This window comes from Castanea sativa, chromosome 12 (genome assembly GCF_040712315.1).
Source record: "Castanea sativa cultivar Marrone di Chiusa Pesio chromosome 12, ASM4071231v1".
Taxonomy (NCBI): domain Eukaryota; kingdom Viridiplantae; phylum Streptophyta; class Magnoliopsida; order Fagales; family Fagaceae; genus Castanea; species Castanea sativa.
In genome coordinates this window covers 20874736-20896161 of record NC_134024.1, presented here as the reverse complement: position 1 = coordinate 20896161, position 21426 = coordinate 20874736, and the positions used below count along the sequence as shown (strand labels likewise).

General features: G+C 32.6%; 1 protein-coding gene and 1 long non-coding RNA gene across 3 annotated transcripts; one reads left to right on the top strand and one right to left on the bottom strand.

Annotated features, from left to right (window-relative positions):
* The first annotated feature begins 618 nt into the window (after positions 1-618).
* Positions 619-2397, top strand: LOC142618462 (uncharacterized). The gene is made up of 3 exons (XR_012841295.1): positions 619-833; positions 925-977; positions 1812-2397. It is a non-coding gene; the product is annotated as an uncharacterized LOC142618462 (long non-coding RNA).
* A 13428-nt stretch (positions 2398-15825) lies between these two features.
* Positions 15826-21186, bottom strand: LOC142620942 (binding partner of ACD11 1). Of its 2 annotated transcripts, none has more exons than XM_075794264.1 (5): positions 21052-21186; positions 18487-18590; positions 18180-18255; positions 16796-16882; positions 15826-16725 (listed from the first exon to the last, which is right to left on the bottom strand). In XM_075794264.1, exons 1-5 carry the CDS (start codon positions 21055-21057, stop codon positions 16165-16167), a joined length of 834 nt encoding a protein of 277 aa, XP_075650379.1. In that variant the 5' UTR covers positions 21058-21186; the 3' UTR covers positions 15826-16164. The 2 variants fall into 2 exon arrangements, with proteins under 2 accessions (XP_075650379.1, XP_075650380.1); XM_075794265.1 differs by having other exon boundaries at positions 15826-16716.
* Between the last annotated feature and the right edge of the window lie 240 nt (positions 21187-21426).

Sequence of the window (21426 nt, the reverse complement as noted above, 5' to 3'; positions counted from 1 at the left end):
ATAAATTAGATTTTCAATATAAAAATTATATATATAAAATAAAAAACACTTTTTTTATTACTACGACCACTAAAGAAGAAAGAAAGCCTCATCGAACGCGCGAAGCGCGTGTGATGAGGCTAGTATAATAATAAAAATACATAGATTTTTTTTTTGTTACAACCACTAAAATAATATATATATCATCACACGCGTGAAACACATATGATGAGACTAATATAATATAATAATACTAAACACAACAACACAATGTATAAGATCATAAAAAATCCACTCTATTTTTCTCACCACCAACACCAACACCAACACCAACACCCACACCAACAACACCAAGTCTCTTAGTACTAGTATATATAATTTATATTGAGAAGAAAAAAAAAAGGTAAGATAATTAATTATTATTTTTTAAAATTTGTAAGAAATGTTTTTAAAAAAAAACTTTTAAAAAGTACTATTTTTAAATCTTGTACTACCGAAATCTGATCAAATAGATAAGTACAATTGGGGGTTGTTGGCCTAGAAATTATCGTACTTTCTCGAAGCATGAAAAGCATACGTTACATACCCAGGCATGCGTTACAAACCTATCACACTATAAGTCGCCTCACCATGCGTTAGTCTTCTTCACATCTCAATTCTCATAGAAACCCTTGTGATCAAAGAGAGAGTGAGAAATATAGAAATCTGTACGTAAAGTACTCCAATGGAGGAGAATAGAGAAATTCTCATGTTCTCAAACAAGAAGAGAATCAAACAGCAGCATGAACAGAAAAGTTTGTGCTCACAACGAATCAGCGAATTACCAGATTTCCACAGTATGACTCACCTTCAAAGTAAGCAATCTATTTCTTCCTATCACAATCACATGTAAATGCATGTTGCTATAATTTTCTGATGGTGCGTGCTTTGTAACTTTGGATGCAGTTCCTAGAGCATTCAAGGATGCAGCCAGATGAGGTGGGAGTGTGTAACCAATGGTATAGATCTTACCCTTTTTCTTATTCTCTTTTGGTTCCTTTATTCTAAAGCTTATGATATATTAATCTTAAAATTTTTTTTTTTTTTCATCTATGTAAATCTACAATTCATTTTGATTGTTTTTCACTGTTTTGAATTAGGCTTTGGCTTTTCGGGTGGTTGTTTCCTTATATCTGCACTTAATTAGGACATAATTAATATGAACAACCGACTACAAAATCCGACTCTAGTATTTTTTTTTTTTATTTGTTTAGATCGGTCGTGTATTTTATGCCAAATAAAATCTTTTGACAAGTTTTCAATGCCTATAAAGTTTTGGAATTTTTTTTTTCTTTTAGTTGATGTTGTTTAATTTCAGGGACTACAACTTTAGAAATTTTGCATGATTCGATGTACCTTTTGTTAATTTTTTATTGTTTATTTGCTGAAAGTTAGTTAAATTACCGTTGTACATAAATGTTAATTTTTTATTGTTTATTCGCCGAAAGTTAGTTAAAATACAGTTGTACGTAAAGAACATTGAGGATATAAAAAACTTTCAAGGGCAAGTAAGCTAATTATTTAAAAAAAAAAAAAAAAAAAACTGATGGTAAACATAATATTTTTCAATGTCTTATAAGACTTGTATCTGTTAAAGCAACATTAAAAAAAAAAAAAAAAAAAAAAAGGAATCTTATGTATAATCTACTTGATCTATCTAGATGGTACTTCATAATGTCTAGCACATCCCCATTAACAACCTAATAGTCTCAACTATCACATAAATTTCCCTTTACTTATATTTGAAAGTATCAAATATTCAGGATTTGCTTACATATTTTTTCTTTTGTCAGCTTTGCGTTGTTTAAGATCTGTCCTTAATGACATCCAAGAAACAAAAAGGAAAAAGATTGGATGTAATTAAGGAAATAACATGAAAGCATTGGTTCACTTTGGCCTGCACATGCAATCAAAGAGTTTAAACTCTGCTTCTCAAAAGGAAAGCAGTTCAGCTTCTTTGATCAGAAACATTGGTGGTGATGCTTGCATGTTCACATTCTCAAGATATCCCAAGAAGGTTGTCAGACACAACAAAAACTACTGACCACCTTGCCGATATCTTCCAGTAGGCCATATGAAGCGGGTGAACAATATCACTATCAGATGATGTGTACAGTACGCTTAATTACTATGGATTATACTAGCTTCAAACCATTGATTCTAGATGTTCAGTGCCACTTAGAAGTCAGATCAGTGATTTACCAGATGTCTGCTATTAGTTTTCACTGCAATGTGTAGTTTTACAATCTCCTTATTTATTATTATGAAATGAACAAAACATTGTATTTAGAAAGGAAGATCATGAATGTCAAAGCCTGAATTTTATAGAATTGATATTGTATGTGGAAAGTTGAAAAAATAGATCCTGCTTAATTGCAACAGCATCGATTTTACTTGCAACATATTTTGGTAAGTTTGTTACAAGATTGACTTAGTATAGAGTTGAATGGATATATTTTTACTAAATTCTAATCTTAATTTAACTACTAATTGGTAATTTCTTTTTAAACCCTATTGTACTTAAATTACTTTGGTTTACTTAAATTACTTTGGTTTCCTGTTGTTGTGAGGCTAATTGGACATTTGAAGTCACTGAATGATGAAACTTTTGGCTGAGTCAATCACTCAGATTGTAACTTTCTATATCAAAGCTTTTTTAAATTCAATCCTCACTTCATTCTGATAGTAAATAAATGGGATTTTAGAGCTTCGGACAACACTTTATTCCAATGAAAAATAGAAGTAGGTTTGGAGCTAGAAGGCTTTAATTATCAAAATCTTGTATGATATTTCAGGGTCAACAATAGAACCTAAAGCTTTGGAAAATGCTTCATTTCCATATCATAACATTTTTCATTCCAGTAATGAGTCAAGTTTATTTTTATTTGTAGTGCTGGTTTACCTTAAAAAAAAAAAGAAAAAAAAAAGAAGCTATTTGTAGTGAAGCATTAGAAAGAAGATAAAAATAACAATTATTTCCTGTCATTTCTAAAAGGACCCAAGGGAAGGTTTTTAAAGTAGCTTGTGTAGCAGGGAGAAGGGTGCTAGAGAGGTTCTAGAAGTACTTTTGTGATACAAGGATCACTTGGTCCAAATATTTCACATATGCTCACACTGGTAGTGTGGTTTACACATCTTGTGGTACACTGCTTGAAACCTGCAACTTTACATTGCATGTTGGCAGTTTTGAGCATAATCTTGCCAAGTTTCACAAGAGTAATCAATTTTTCTTCCTCAAATTTTCGTGTTTCCTATAATGCCGGGTAGTTTACATTTCATAATGGTTTTGATATAGTTTTGATAAAATGGCTCCTGGTGCCAAAGTTTCACAAAAGTCAGAATTTTTTTTCTTCCTTTTTTTCGTATGTTCTACTATGCTGGCTATTTTTCATGCCATAATGGTTTTAATATAATTTGGTAAAAGGGCTTCTGGTGCCAACAATTGTTTGACAGCAAGAGATTGTCTCTATGAATAAACAAATGCAGGTTCAGGGAACAACGTCATTCTTAAATTGGTGTACAATTTTGTACGAGTGTATTCTAGAGATAATGTTCTTTTTTGTTTTGACCTAAAATGGAAGTTTTAATTTATTTGATTAGTTAATGAAAATCTCTCTCTCTCTCTCTCTCTCTCTCTCTCTCTCTCTCTCTATTTGAATGTCTGGAATGCAATGATTGGCACTATCAAATGAAATCTTATTCTTGGCAAAAAATAAGAAGGAATTTTATGGTACTTGTATTATGTATTATCTTGAACACCAAGTGTTCATTTTATAGTTTCATGTATTTCTATAAAACGTGAAGTGCACATTAAATTAAACTATGCTGTGTAATTTAGTATACAGTCATCTTCCTAGTGAAAAATGTGCCTTAACTTGATGAAGTCAATGAATGCTGAAACTTTTGACTGAGACTAATATTTTTTATACTTGTCACTCAGATTGTAACTTTCCATATCAGAGCATTTTTAAATTCAATCCTTATTTCATTCTGATGGTATATATATGGGGTTTTAGAGCTTTGTACAATGCTTTATTTCATTGAAAAATAGAAGTAAGTTTGGATGATATATAACGAAATCTTGGGTGATATTTCAGGGACAAAATAGAACCTAAAGCTTTGGAAAATCCTTCGTGTCTATATCAAAACATTTTTCATTCCAGTAAAATGACTGGAGTTTATTTATGCTATTTATAGTGCCAGTCTTTTTTTTTTTTTTTTTTCTTGCTATGTAATCAAATGACCTTGCAAAATTCAGAAAGAAGAAAATAACAAAAATTGCCTGTGATTTCTAAAAGGAACCCTTTAGGGAAGGTTTTTAAATGGTTAGCTTGTGATACGGATTACTTGCTCCAAATCTTTCACATATTGTCATACTGGTAGTGTGGTTTACACATCTTGTGGTGAACTGCTTGGACCTAGCCATTGGATGTGGTTATGGTGGTTGACCTGCAACTTTACAGATGATGACTGGCCATATTCAATAGCTTGTTGGCAGTTTTGAGCATAATCTTGCAGGTTTCACAAAAGTAATCAATTTTTCATATTTTCTGTAATGCTGGGTAGTTTACATAATGGTTTTGATATAGTTTTGGTAAAATGGCTGCTGGTGCCGAAGTTTCAAAAAAGTCAGAATTTTTCTTCTTCCAATTTTTAGTATGTTCTATTATGCTGGCTATTTTTCATGTCATAAATTTTTTAATATAGTTTTGTAAAATTGCTGCTGGTGCCAACAATTGTTTGATAATAAGAGATTGTCTTGGTGAATAAACACGAGCAGGTTTAGGGATTATCATCATTGTCATATTGGTGAACAATTTTGTACACCTGTATTCTGGAGATAATGTTCTTTTTTGCTTTGACACGAAATGGAAGTTTTAATTTATTTGATTAGTTAATGAAAATCTCTCTCTCTCTCTCTCTCTCTCTCTCTCTCCTTCTCTCGCACACACACACATTATTTGAATTTCTAGAATGCAATGATTGGCACTATAAAATGGAATCTTATTCTTGGCAAAAAAGAAAGAATTTTATCATACTTGTATTGTACTATTATGTATTATTGTGAACACCTAGTGTTCATTTATAGTTTCATGTATTTCTATAAAGCGTGAAGTGCCCATTAAATTAAATTATGTTTGTGTAATTTAGTGATGTACAATCATCTTCCTAGTGAAAAGTGTGCCTTAGCTTGATGAACTGTATATTATTGCTTGCTCTGGAAGCACAACAGAGATATTGATTATATGGAACCTTGGTTTATTTTATAAGATTCAAATGTATTTTTTCTTTGTTACGGATAGTTCTCTTTTATGATGTTGCTTTTTTGCATTATGGTGACTGATTTGGACTCATAATTACCACCCATCATTACAAGTGCATATAATCTTCCTATTTTAACATATTATAACAACTGAAACTCATGCTGGCCACTTTGTTTCTTTAATATTTCAGGTGTGTATAACAATGCTGACAGTAGATCAGGGGGGTAACTGATGCAGGAAGATCAGCAAGACAAGAACATATTGTTGCTCTGACAGCACGTAGGTTAAATCAGTTTCCAAGAGATCATGTTTTCCTGAAAACATGTGATATTCATGATTCTGGTGAGTTGTCAATTTTGAGATTAATATAATTTCTCTTGCATGCATGCGTCAAGTACCCCCCCCCCCCTTTTTCGCACTTTTTATATATAGGGTTGGCTAGCATTAGAGTTATATATATATATAGCAGTATCAGCTTCATTGCTGAATTACTCTCGAATTCTTCAAGTTTCCCTGGAGAAACATGAACATATCATTGCCCTTTTTGTACTCTTCTTGGTGTCTTGTGTCCGCTACAAGTCAATTAAGCGTACATCAATCTTGTACACAACACGGCATACTAAAATATCAATGCTTTCTCTTGATAATGACTTCCAAAGTAGGATAATACCATATTCTAGATTGGGCATCTTGGCAGTTTAAATCCATGATAATTTCTACTTTATTTCACTGAGTAATGGATATTTTTATTTCTCACAATATGGATTATATTCACATCTCTTTATTTCTAACTAGTGACAGTTATTGTGCAATCTGCAGTTTTGTCATTTAGGGAGTGAATTTTTACATATTCAATTATCATTGGAGTCAGAATACCAAATATGATAATTTCTGTTAGGAAAAAAAAAACTTCTGAAATGATTCTTAAGAGCAAACCTATTCCTTTAGATAATCAGGAAATTGGTTAGAGTAAAGAGTATATAACTTCCTAATTTTTAACAAATGCCTATTTAATTACTATGCTACAATGTTCTATGTCTTTTAGAGGGTTTTGTTGGAAAAAGATCTTTTTTTTTTAGAGTTTCAACCTATGGCGTCCGCTCCTAATAATAGCTCTTTATTATCAGACCAAGACACTAATCAGTTTTTGGTGTAGGCGGGGATTGAACCCCAGATCTCTTATACAACCATCCGCTTCCTAATTTTTTTTTTTTTAATATTTCTATGTGCAAGAATTTATATCAATGTTGAAGCCGGAACTTGTAACACAGTCAACTTAAAAATAATTAAACCTTAGATTTGGATCATGCCATGGATAGATATGTTTTGGAAAGTTGAGAGGGGGCAAGCCTCTTGGAAGTACTAATCTCATGTGTACGGTGTGGCTTTTGATTACACCAGATTTTTACACTAACCGTCACTAGTTTCTTAAATAAAGGTTGTGCATAAAACTGCCAAAAGGAGCCATTTATCCAAACGAGACAGAGTAGAAAGATCAAGTCACATCTGATTCTGAAAAGTGGAGCAGTTTTAACTTGTCATTCTTTTGGATTGTGAATAGAATTCTTGTGAGAGAGAGAGAGGGATTTTGGTTTAAGTGTCTTGGAATGTAGTCACTTATTTCATTCTCCGATTAACTTCTTGTAAAATCATGTTATTCTTCCTCATACACTTGTTAATCTCATCAAAGTAGTTTTAAACCTTAAAAAAAACTAAGTAAATTGATTAAAAATTATATATGGTGAAGCAAGCAACTTTCATTAATCAAAATAGTATAACAAATATAGAAAAGATTGAAAAATAAATTCACATGCAATAGTCTTGACACATTTACAACAAAGAAGTTGACAAAAGCTAAAGAATGATTTATTAGATGTTGTACGCTATTAATCTTAACTAGAAGGTTGCCCGCGCGTTGCGCGGATAATGCTGTAAACTTTTATGTAAAATGGTTTTAGAAATTTTTGTACATATATTATAGCATAAATAATAGATATTTTCATTGCTAAAATCACCTACAATTATAGTAGAAACTTCAGAGTATGTAGGCATATTTTGTTGCCTACCATCAGTTGATCATAAACCAATTAATTGCAAGGATACATTATGCATAATTGCGTATCAAACTCCTTGAACCTATCCCTTGTCATACGAAATGTCTAACTAAGGCATTGATCTTATGAAGCATCTTCAATAATATTTTAATTATAGTAGTGCTAAGGTTGCATAGTGATTTATGTCTAGGCAAAGCAACAAACACACACTGATATTGTTAAGGCTCTCGTGGACATCCATACATGATACTTGACCAATAAATAAATAAAGCAAGCAACTTCAATGATAATTGAGCTAGACATGATTCAGCATATTTAACAAATTTTTAACAAAGGTGTATCAGTATAATATATTTAACAATTTTTTTAATACCATTTTGAGTTAATATAGATTATAAGCTAACCTTCAAATAATGGAGACACCACATAATTTTTTTGCCCACTTAGTTCTTAATTTGTACCTTTGCGGTTCTCATTGTTTCTTTCTTTGTTCCTATTTTTAACAATTGAGTTTTTGTTATTTAGTAGGACATAGAATATGTGTAGATTGTGTTGATTATTTTAAAACTTTGCTTCCAACTAATACTTAACCTCTCAATAGGTAAAAGACAATTATTCACCTAAAAATAATAACAACTTTCCAACCCGTAGTTAAGTTAATTTGTTTCATTGTCAATTATATAGGCTGCTACATCATACAATCAAATAAAAATTATAAATTTTCTTCAAGCATTTTATCAAACACTATAGATTCAAAATAAAATATATAATTATTCCTGGGCTCTTAGCACTTCAAATCCCACAAAAGTTTTGGCTCTATTGGCGTTTTGAATGTGATCCAATCCATATAGATACATGGGTATGTGCTCCAACTACATGTGGCATGGAGGACCTTGATTTGTTGATTAAGCTTCTTCCTCATTGATCTTTCTACCTGCCTAACAAAACCGGATTATATACTCAACTTATCTTTGCCTTAGGGTCTAAATAGTACCCAATTCAACTAATTTTCTTAATCACATCCTCATGTAACATATTTAAATCACTCACCAAAAGCCAAATTATAAATTATAAAAATGGTGTGGCTCAGTAAAAATCTTGACCAGTAAATAGTTCAAATGAAAAGAAACAAACTACCATCTAGTTTGATTATCAAAAACCCATTACCTCTTAGCTACTAATGTAGAGTTTTAGTATTTCATACCTCTTAGATACTAAATAAGGGTATGATAAATTAGGGGCCGGTGGCTTTTTCTTCTTGGGTTTAGTGACTTTAGTCTCCAACCAAAATAGGTAAAGTTGAAGCTTCAATCTCCTCAAGTCAATCTTCTCTCAAACATTGCAAACCACAAACTCGGTACCTCAAATAATTTTTTTTTAAATGAAAGAAATAAACAAAGAGTGAGAGTCAGAATATTTATTGATTTATTTATAGACACTGAGAAAGGAGTTTTTGTCCATGAACTCGTAGTGGAATTGTTGATCCATTAATAGAAGGAAGATCCATCAATTGATAAAAGAAATAGGTACATTAGTGTGTGTTTAAATTGAAAGGGGAAGTGAAATAGTTTTTATTTATTTATTTATTTTCTAAAAGAACTGAAGAGTTAAGGGAGAGAAAAACTGAATAAAAAAATTTAAGATGGGTTGATCTTAACGGAAATATATTAAAATTTAACAGTGCAAAGCTTGGTCTCACTTTGCCAAGTGCTTATCCGTAGTGTGCATTTAAATTTGAACATTTAAATTGGTAGATTTTGTTATATACCTTTCTAAAAAATTCATGCTTATAGTACTGTTGGAATAAATAACAGTCACACTAATAAAAATAAAAATGGAAAGAATTGACTTGTAATTAATATATATATATATATATATATATATATATTCTTAAATGTTTTGAATTATTCTAATATCACTCACACATACACAATCAAAATGTTGCAAAATGGGCATCACTTAAGATAAATTTCATAGCTACAGAATTCTCTTGTCTTGTTTTTTTATTTTGTTTTGGTGTAGTGACAAAATTGTCAAGTTAAGCAAACCATAAAAACTATAGAAAAGAAATCAAAACCAAAATAGTGTTTATTTGAAGCAATTTACAACGTTACTTCTAGCACAGACCATATTTATTGCGTATTGCTACAATTTACAATATGAGCACATAAAAAATAGTTTGCTACTCCTGCATTAACTGTTGCCTATAGCAAAACACTCAGCTATTTTATCAAACAATTTGCGTACATATAAATAAAAGGAAATTGCGTCCAAACCAAAATTACAAAGTAAAATTAAAGATATCAAAGTAATAAAGTAAAAATTTAAAAGACTAACAGAGAAAGGGTTGTTTTAGAGATTATATACCCACCTTTTAGAGGAAGAATGACCTTACGATTCAATTTGGGATCTAAAGGATAGCTCCAAGAAGAAGATATAATGGTTTAAGCAAATTGGCATCAATGGAGCTAGAAAGGGTAGAGGTATCTAATGGGATTTGGGTTATTGTCCAAAGAATTATTACATTGATTTATTTTTCTCAGTGTCCAGCAAGCTTTGAGGGCTACAGATAATATATATATATATATATATATATATATATATATATATATATATATTGATTTAAAAAGAAATATATTAGTGTGCTTCAAATTTAAAGGGGAACTGAAGAGTTAAGAAAGAGAAAGAGGTGAATTTGATTTTGCTAAACAATGAGTAATGTGCATCTTTTCAATTTCTAAAAGGATGTTGGAATTTATTTTTCAAGTGAAGGTGATTTGGGAATGTTAAATGCAATAATTGGTCTAATAGAGCTCAAATAGAGCGCCACATGGCAGGACCTCATGCTCTTCCGCATGAGGTCTCTGCTTTTATATATATATTGATTTCAAAATCTTAGATTTTCATTTTCTATATAACAAATCAATGTAATCATTAGTGACAGCTGTTTGTAGCCTAGGCAGGATTTAAAAATTCCCTAATTCAGTAAATATGAAAATTAATGTTGATATGCTATATAATAGAAAGATTGTCTTAAAACTATGTTTTCTAGTTTCTAAGACGATTTCCCATAAAATATTTTGGATAGAGTAATTGGAGAGTTATTGGTGAGAGAGGCATACTTATAACTTCTAAATCCAACCTGATATCCCTTGTTTTTTGCCTATGATTTTGTGTTGGATTGATGATTACTGATTTTATAATAAATCAAGTTTATGCATGGCTTGAATAAGCCTTACATGTACCACTTGTAGGTATAACCCATTGATAGTCAGTTAGCTTTCTTGTCTTGTACAACAAAGCCAGTAGTATCACCTAAGTCCTAGTTGGTTTGGGTTGTCTCCACAGAAAGTCTCCTAACCAGCTGTATCTTTTCTCAGTAAACTAGTCTTTGTAATTTCACAAAAGATAGAACTTTGAGTGTGTACCACTCTTTCCTTTTCCATATTTTCTGAGTGAAAATTTCTATTCAACTCGGCCACCTGTGGATGTAGGACTAAAGTCGAACCACATAAATCTTTATGGTCCATTTGCGATTGTTTATTCTATTTTTCTATTTCTATTCCACATAACACCACTATAATTGATTACACTCACAGAAATGGTATCACAGCTTTCATTATCTCAAAAGAATCTACCCAAACAAAATATGAATTACATGCCATAGGATCTTATTTAATAGAGCTATGACCAAGTAAATTTCATGGTACTTTTTGTTGTTGACTATTTTGTTTGGCTTGTGAGGTTTACTTAAGGAGGGCCTTTGCTTAGTAATTATTTGAAAAGTCTTTTTTATCATTGACGATGCAAAGGATCAGATTTTTTTTTTCTTTCTTTTTGATAGCATGGGGAAAACTAATAATAATGCATTGCTTTTATTATTTGGATAGTGAGTTAGCTACTTTATGAATATTTTAATTAAGTCGCAACAGATTATTTTGAGCGCCTGTGACCTTTTGTCTCCTGTTCTCTCCATGTTTGATTTCCCATATCATGCAGGGCTGAGCCATGATTTTTGGCATAATCATATATAGAGAGAGCTGGTGGCAAAAGGTCACAGGCAATGAAAATCATGTGTCATATTGCACAGCTACGGTGTGTGGCTCCTAATGGTCAATTCTGGCTCCCAAAACCAACAAGACATTGCAGGACATAGAGGCAGGGCTCAGCTATGATCTTTGGAGCTATGTCCTTCAATGTCTAGTTGGTTTTGTAATATCAATCACACCATAGATATGTATTTGAGCACTAATAAGATGACTACAGCATCAAAGGAACCCATGTTTTGATGAATGCTTTGCAGTTCTCCATATTATCTTCTAACTTGGCTCACTCAACTAACTAAATCAATGTAGCATATTGCTAAACCATAGCAATTGGCCATATATATATATATATATATATATATATGGGAAATATACAGGGTAAGATATCAAAAAAAATTTAAGAAGGAAACTTTCTGATTCTTTGGTGAAAATCTTTGTCAAAGCATACAGATATGTAAAACAACCCATGCTTAAAATATTTGGTTCATTGTAAATCTTTTCCTCATCAGGGATCTCATATCTATTTTAGTACTCAAGTCTTAGATTCATTAAGCATTATGTATCTTTCCGAATACAAAAGTTTTGAACTTAATTGGCTTTATAAACACTTATGTTGTATTTACTTTGCCCAGTTGAAAGGTCATAGCTGTGAGTGAAAAAAGGACTTATTTTCATTCATCAAAGTTGAAAGGTCATAGCTGGAATGTAGTAGCTTTATTTTTTTCAGTAGATTTACAATGTCTATTTTCATTCATCAAAGTGTTGGAAGGACTTGGGATGCGCTTATAATTTTACAACCTTGGGAGTTGATTTCTTGATTTGTTCTAGACTTTATTGAACTCATGCTCAAACCTGAATTCATTGTGGAATATGCTCTTAATATAATAACCTATACTATAAAAAATTGAGGAATATGGTCTTAATATCTATTTTAATGGATTGCTTTACTATTTCTAAGAAAAGTGTTATGGAATAATGTAGCCAGTCCAACTTTAGTATGGGTGTCTTCCATATTAAAATGATAGGTATACTTCTACTACTCATTTTCCTTCTCAGTCACAAGTCTACACTAAAATAACTATAATTTTTGGAGAGATAACACCTTGGGGAGAATCCTTGAGTAGTTAATATAATATGTAGAGACATCACTTAACTCAAAAGGCCTAAACCCAATGGGTATGGGTTCACCTATGTTATATTAACCACTCATTCTTTTTATCATTATTCAATTTGAGACTTCACACACGTGTATATCCAAACATTAATTACACAAATCTTGCATCAATTGTGAAAAGAAGGCAAGTTTATGGAGTGGGTTTAGTTGAATAGAAGGGGAAGAAAAAAGAGAATGTTTCTCCCTAAAGCTACAACTTCAATCTCTTCTATAGAGGAAAAAAAAAAAAAAAAAAAAAAAAAGAAAGAAAGAAAGTAGACCCATGATCATTCTGTCTCTTGTATATATAAAATGAGACTACTGCCCTCCATCCTCGCATTTTGTACTTAAAGCTTGAGGTTGATAATTTAAGAGGTCAAGTAGGTTTTTTGCCTTTGTCATATAAACTACAAAGTTCAATCGATCATATTTCCGTAGATTTCAACTAGTGTATTTGAATTTGAAAACCAAATAAATACCAAAAATTTCACTGTAGACTATATAGGAAACTTGAAAATTACCTTGTGTCAACTGTGGTGCCACATATAATAAGATGCTACATACAAATCTTCAATCTACTGTTATTGATATCTAAGGAAATTTCCTTCGTTCAATTTCTCACAAACCAATTTTATATCCCAATTCATTTATTTCTTAAACATGACTGGTTATATAATTTTGAAGAGTGATAGAATTAGGCTATGCTAAAAAATGAGGGTGTCGAATAGCCTTTCATAATCTATTTGTTTCACAGGCAGGCCATGAACATAAAACTTGCCAGTGAGGGTACGGCCGGTGCAGTGCAGTGTAAGTGGAAGTTGAACAGGATATAATTTGTACTTGACAAATTGGTGCCCACAGGATACTGCAGTATCTTTTTCAGCCACATCTAATTGTGGAATTCTGCTGGAATACCATGCGTTAAAACTGGTATGACTACATTATTTCTTCCTTTCCATTAAGGAATTCTTCACCTTATTTTTCAATAAGAAAATTTATGTTCCTTACAATATGTGATCATCTTTAAATGGCAGGTGGACCTAACAAATTTGCAAACTCTTGGGGAAAGCCATGACAATTCCACAGCATTGCTATAAATACATTATTCCTAGGTGAGATATCCTGCATGAAATCAGGTGTATCTTTCTTTTCCAAGAAATATTTTTAGCGAGAGAGAGGGAGAGAATCATTCAAAATGTCTGTGTTCAAGAGGCTTTTGTATCAAAATGGCTTCCCATTACATCCAAACAGTGATTTACATTTACTAGACCTTAAACAAACAAGGCCAAACAAGCATGTGCACTATCTTCAGGTCGTACATCTTTGCTTTACATATGTACTTTTGCACAGTTTTATTTATTTTTTATTTTTTTAAATTTTGAATCCAGCCTATAGGCTATAGAACTGGAGGGAGATTGCCTCTTTTATGTAGGTGGGATTCAATCAGAAGTCCCACATTTTATCACAAAAGACTTTACTAGTTGATTTAACTGACATTCGTTATTTTTACACATTAAATTTTCTTGTTGTCTTTCAAGATTTTTGTCTCTAAGTCTGCTTTTTAACTTCTGTACATTTGATATAGCTTAATCTGGTAAGATAAAAATATGCTCAGTTTGACTACAATGTACCTAAGGAGAAGTGGGACATTAAAAAGCTGTACATATAGTGCTTGAGACATTAAAAAACTGTTCATACAAAAATAAGTTGGCTAAATTCATAAATTAAACAGTGAAAAATAGTTATATGTGGCCATATGTGCCTCTTTTCAGTTGTATAATTCATAGACATCTTGTGCTTTTGATGGCAGAATATATCACATCTTCCTAAACTTTCTTTAGGATAAAAGAATTTCTCTAGTATGCATATAATTGTCAACATTCAGACAAATTTGACATTATACATAATCATAACTTTTATTTGACTTTGTTGAGTTAATTTAAGGGTATGTTATCCATTGCACTTGCCACACTTTTCCGAATATTTGCATGGCACATAGTGTCTCTTCAGCCAAGGGAGAGGATGGTGGTAGTGCTTGCAGAAAAAAAGCAACGATCTCTCCAAATACCTGGCTGAAACATCATGCACCTGCTGAAGCTGCAAAGAAGATGCTCAGCAAATTTGTTATAAGCTTAGCCTTGAGGCACTTCTCTGTAATGAAGTAAGGCTTCTATTTAAAGTCTTCTAGACATTAAAATTGACTAATAATCCTCTAGTCATCATGCTAGGATTTTTCTTTGGGTCATTCATAGTCATATTGGAAACATGATACAATGGTCAAAGTTTCTGAAGAATGTATGGTATTTAGAGTTCATACTTATTCTGCGACATTGTATGCACCAAAAAAATGAATCGGAATCAGTGATTACCAGTTTTTTTTTTCTTTTTACAATTTCATCAATGTAATGTGTATTCTATTATTTTACTACAAATGAATCTGCTAGTGTGTAATTGTGTATTTTCTATCTCTGCTGACTCTGCTATTGCGTTTTTGAATCAAGGAGGAAAAAGAAGGATCGGTTGTTGCATTAATCAATGTCCTTTTATTTATTTATTCCAAACAAAACCACTGTGGCAAAACACTATGCACACTGTAATGGGGGCTTGTGTTGGTAGCCCCTTCTGAAGTTCCTTAGCTCAGCTTTCCAGCATCATAATCCAATTGAAATGCACCATGTTATCTGGCCAACCACCTTCTTAACCATGTTACATATTACCAAGTTCACAATTTTAATTAACTTTGTTCAATTCATCACAATCAAATACTTCGCTAGAGGCTTGTTCCATTCTTCGTGCAAAATGCAATGCATAAAGTTATGTGATGTTGGCAATTAGAAGTAGCATGCATAACAACAGTTTCAAGTGAATGTTCAACACCACATAAATCTTTGGTTGGAAAATCACAGATGCTCATGACTCTGCGGAAGCTTTTAGCCATCAATCAAAATATTGCAAATATTATGTCTCGGTTTGGTAAGCCTATTATGCTGCTTCTTTGAGCTTCAATAATATCCAGACTTCAAGGGTAACCAAATTAAAGAGAAATGCATCCATGATCATGGCTGTTGGGAAGGTGGAAAATTAATTTGATATTACTACAAAAACCCACAGTTTTTATCTGTACAATTGAAACCAAAATCAGTCTAATCTTGCAGGGCCCTTGCAAGAGAGCCTACAGAATTGGATCCAGTCAAAACGTATAAAGTTTCTGATTTTTCAGCTTTGCATACCACATCCAAGTCAATTTCATCCATATCAGATATCTGTAATTAAATCCCACCAAGCAAATATTTTGCACAAAGCTTTTTAGAATTCTGTTATTCATATCGACATCAAAATTTAACTTCCATTAATCTTTATACTTCTTTTAAATAATTACATAGATGCACAATTTTAGAGTGGCCCTCGAAGGACATTGAATCACAAGACACACACACACACACACAAGAGAACAATACTAAAACAACAGAAAATAATGACTTCCATGTTAGATACATAATAAAGCATCCAGCATCTGACAGCACATTATATATGTACCACTTCCAGACTAGCAGCAAAGCATTGGTATTCTATAATATGATGACAAAGCCTAAACTTTCTATGCAAATATTTATGCTAGTATTGGAGTTTCAGAGGATCAATCCCTGTGCCGGTGTGGTTTTGGAGGGCTCATTTTTTGGGGATTCAGTTTCATGGGTCTGAGCAGAGCCTTCCACTTTTTTCTCCTGATCTTCCTCAGCTAGGACCTTTTCCTTTGCCTTCTGCCCCACTTCCCCTGCTGCCTTGGCAACCTTACTGAATGCACCAGTAACCCATGTAGCCCCAGTTAAAACATACCGATTCTTCATAATGGCAGATCCAGCATTACTGACTGTCTGCTCAGCAGCTGAAATTGCAGTCTTGGTCTTCTCAGAAACATGAAACTTCTCATCCATTTCCTTCACTTTTTCAGTCACAATGGTCGTGCCGACAGTCACTTTCTCAGTGAGACCAATCTTTTGGTCCAGAGACGCAACTTTGGCTGTGGCAGTCGATGTAAACTGGTGCTTCTCATCGAAGGCCTTTGCCTTGTTGAGTGCATCTTTGCCCAAATTGAAGCCCTTAGCCAGCATGCTGCTGACAACATCCTCGGCATTTTGAATAGCAGTTTCGGAACCACCTTCTCTTTTTTCTTCTGTTTCCTGATGAGACTGAAACAATTTAAAGTCAGGAAGAGCATTGACAACAATATTAAGATATGGACTTAGGAGACAATATTACAGTTGCCAGTGCTGAAGCAGCAGCGGCTGGTAGCTCATAATCTGGAGCCAGGGCTATGTGGACAGACTGATCAACTATTGTTGCCCCCTGAAAAGGCCATATAGGTTCATTATGTGAGAAAGCAATCAAACTGTAAAGAAGATAGATACATTTACATGTGAACAATATTCTCTCTTGCAGCCAAAAGATATACATACAAGATATATATATATATATATATATTTCTAGAACCAAGAAACTTGATATCATCAATAAGAGATCCAGATTCATTTAATTTAGATGCTTAAATAAAGTATAAAAAGGAAACATGCTTGAAAAAAGAAAAGACATCAATCTAGATAGGGCGCATTGCCTTGTGAGGTTAATTGCGATGACCATGAGAACACAGAAATGATGATTCTTGGAATTAAAAAAAAAAAAAAAAATCAATGTTTATTGGTAGAGAACCAACTGTCTTTAGTCTACATTGTTATTTGTTATTTTATTGAATAAAGTTGTAGTTTTAGGCTACAACTAATTTTATAGCTAAACTTTGTCCTAAAAAATAAAAGAAATAAAGGAAAAGGTTAAAATACCAGAGGAAGTTGAACATATTGCAAGTGGATCAAATTTAGATTTCTACCTTCTTGCTTTTACATAAATCATAATTAAATTTCATTTTAAAAAAGCAAAGTATCATACTTAATTAATGGTACTATGAAAATTAAAGAGAACAGAGGAGAATTGTAGAAGATGCGGAAGCGTAAGCAAGGAAAAAAGAAAGAGAACACATGGTTTAGACTAACTGCCTACCACACCACTAAACCCTAAAAGACTACATCTTGATTAACTTGACTTAATAACACATTACAAGAGAACCCATATTTAAAATGGGATTACATATAATAGTCAAACATAATTTGAATTTGAATTGCATATTAATTGTCTCAATTCCATGATTTTCTATAGCAATCAATCCCATAAATTTCTCTTACAAATCAATCTCTTGATTTGGTCTTCATTAACATGGACAGAGAAATTTACTTTCCACAAGTACTAATGAAGGGAATGATTTGTAAAAAATGCACTCAATTGTACTTCAAAATAAAAAACTCTTTACTTGTGACCAATAGTAATGTTGAGCAATCTTAAGGCTTGACAGATTCAATGAGAACTAATGAACAGCAAAGTGACCATAAGTTATGTAATAATGCTTTGATGCACCTAAAACATGAAGGTACAGCCATCAAAAGCATAGATGACATGATAAACCAAGAGATTAGCCCTTGGAAGTCCAGTCTCATAAAAATGCATGTTGCCATCAAATAATGTACAAAAGGAGAATCGGCAAAGATATATGAATAATGAGAAGGCTAACTCGTAATGCACATAGAATTGATTTTACCGAAAGAAGCACAGCAGTCTCTGCCCCTTGGGTTTCCCTGAAGGTGACATATGCAACTTGAGACTTCTCGTCCTCACTTAAAAAAAAGAAGACAAGAGAAAAATTAGGCTACATCAGTTTCCATAAAAATTGTAATTTCTTTGTCAGGTCACCAGGAAGAAGGAAAAAAATATTATGTGGTCATACAACTATTTGGAACCCAAAAGCTGATTCTGGTTAGTTCATATCCTAATATCCATCTTTTACGCAGCCATGCATAACATATATAGGAGAAATGCTGAAATAAATCCAAGTCTTTTATACTAACCTTTTCATTTCAACATATTCAATTTTTCCAGAAAATGAAAAGAACTCCTTTAAATCTTGCTCAGATGCCCCTAAGGAGACATTGCTGACTTTCACTGTTGTTATCTGGAATGAAAAGGAACCAGACAAGCAACTAATAAATTACCAACTAGAGACTTGTAGAACAAGTTTTTCCATATGAGTGGAGAATGCATATAACTATAATAAGTTAGGATTAAAAGAGTGTGGCAAGAACAATATAATCATGCTTTTAATAGGCAGTACCAAGGAGCATGAGCAAAAAAGCCTTTAATGCCAAAAGCCAGAATTTAAAAAATAAATGAACTTTTTCATATCTGAAGTCCTTTTATTGTATCGATAATAGCAGACCACCAAATAATTTGACAAACAAAAGATTTATGCCACCCCCATCCTCTCTTTTCAAATATATCTACTTTTATTTTTGAGAATTAAAGCTGTGGGATTCATGAGAAATTTCCAGCTCCAAAATCTGCACTAACCCGAGCATGATATACATTAGCAAGAATCTAACCCTCATAAAACTTGGTCAATCATCTTCCCCATTTTTCATAAAAAACTAATACATGGATATTTAATTTCCTTCAGAAAATGGCAATAAATGGCATAATCATTTTCCCATGTTACATAGGCAGCAGCTGAAAGTCTGAAATAGTAAGTTCTGGTCTAAAAAGAAGGGAAAAAAAATTAAATGCTTTAGCACACATGACTACTTATCAAGGTTTAGGTTCAAATTCAGTATCTTCAGGAAATTTTCTACAATGTAAGCCATTCTCCAAAAGCAAACATGCTAAGTAGGTCACCTTTAAACTTCATGCGCTTGGTTAGGTTTACTTATGACCATCATTTGAGGCTCTGCTACAACAATGTGATACTAAGGATATGAAAGTCTTCCCAATAAACATGACACTAACCATCCATCTTTACCACAACAATTTCAAACCCAAAAGTGCTTAGATTACTGCCCTGGTTGATCATTAAGGCCTAGGCTTAATACTTAAAAGTGGGAAGAGGAGGAAAAAAAGCAGTTAAGAAGATTCTGTATGATACCAAAGTTGCAGTTATAGATACAGTTTCAAGATATAACCAACACATCAAGAGTAAAATGATCCACTGTCACAAATTTATTTTCACGTTAACAGAGTCTTCAAGGTGAGTATAAGTGGAGTAATATATGCAACCTAATAAAATTAAATCAACTAAAATCGAAAATGCCTGAAGACTCTGCTGACTGCACATTGACAGAGTTGAGGCCACATGAAGTCCATCAAAATTCTGGTTCAAGAATATCCAAACAAAAACCGTAATTTGGATATAAACTAGCCATATAAACGTTTTACATTCCTCACTACTTCCCCAACTTGTGATTGAGCAAACCCTTACTCCAGTTGATGCATAAATGGAGTGGCAAGTTAGTACATCTAGGTTTCACCCCAACAATAAGCAGTACTATGCAATTATAACAGAGGCCCACAAGAAGGACAAAGAGGGAGAGGAGATTTTTTTTTTTTTTTGAAAACAAAAGGGAGAGGAGATTAAGAACTTGATACTTCAAATTTTCCAGTAAAAATTTATCCAAAAATAAGATGCAAACACATTCAAAGGCAAATCGCCAAATTCTATGCTAAAAAAGTCAACAACGCATGTGCGTGTGTGTATAATAAGGTGATAAGCACTTATTGTTTGAAATTAGGGTAGGTATAGCTGAATTTTCAACTTTTTGAAAATGATTTGTTTGAAACAGCTATACCTAAAGAAAAATGAAGTTTATAAAAGCTGTACTTTGAAATAGTTACCAAATGGGCATGCCCCACTGTGTACAAATAACATGATATAGAAAACATCATAAATGTCTCGATCTGACCAGATCTTTTGAAATTACATGCTATTTCACAAAGTGCTTCCTTTACTTAATAAAATCATTCCCAATTCACAAATAAATAGATTCTCTATAAGTTCCGGTTAGCTCAATTGGTAAACTTTCTCATCATTGAATAAGAAATTTTGAATTTGAACCCCACATATATCAAAAATCAATTAATGTCTTGACCTAATAAGAAGCAATCATCATGGAACAGACGCAATCATCATGGAACAGACGTTAGAGGCTAAAATTCTAAAGCATCTATAAAAATTTAAAAAAAAAAAAAAATTCTCCAAAAGCAATTGGTAAAGACATGTTAATCACAAGGTTGCAAATTGCAATAAGCATCAAAAGGTAACCCAATAACACAAATATCATAAAAAACTGATTAATGAAGGTGCAAGCACCAAATCATTCATAACCATGAGATCACAGATTCCATTTTTATAAACAAATACCCAGAAAAACGATATTTTCCCATAAAAATCCTAGCTTGGGTCATTGAGAAAAACGAAGGAATATAGATTCATTTCCAAAATTTAAGATTTGCATATGTTAACGTTTGAAGACAACAAGAAGAAGAAGTTACCTTAAAAGCCTTCATTTCCCAACATTTTTGTGAGCAAACAAAACAGAAGAAAACAAAGCAAACCTTAAAAAGGAACAGAGATTAAGAAAACTCACCGCCATGAAAATATTGATTGTTGTGCAATTGAGATCAATTTCTTGGTAGAGAAAGGAAGTTTTCAGAGAATGTATGTGTGGTAGAGAGAGAGAAATTGACGGTTATAAAGAATTATATATTGGGCAAATATGAAGGGCAGTTAGTTAAATTTTTGATTGTCTGCGGACCGGTTTGTCTAAGACCGGGTTGTACTTTCGACATTTTTTTTATTGATGAATTAAAAGGGTAGTGATGAGCAAAAAGGTACGATATATATTTAGAAAGGTGGTTTTTAGTTTTGAGAAAGCTGTTGTAGCTAAAAATGGAGGTACGCATCCATGAGTCAAACAACCGACATATGATATCTCTACCTTCCCCTCACGTGTGACCAGACA

Bases quoted from the DNA above. Each gene is read 5' to 3' on its own strand.
- LOC142620942 (XM_075794264.1), bottom strand. The intron at 16,883-18,179 runs GTAAAATCAATT...TGGCCTTTTCAG, and splicing joins AGACTGCTGTGCTTCTTTCG to GGGGCAACAATAGTTGATCA. The intron at 16,726-16,795 runs GTAATATTGTCT...AAATTGTTTCAG, and splicing joins CTGCTTCAGCACTGGCAACT to TCTCATCAGGAAACAGAAGA.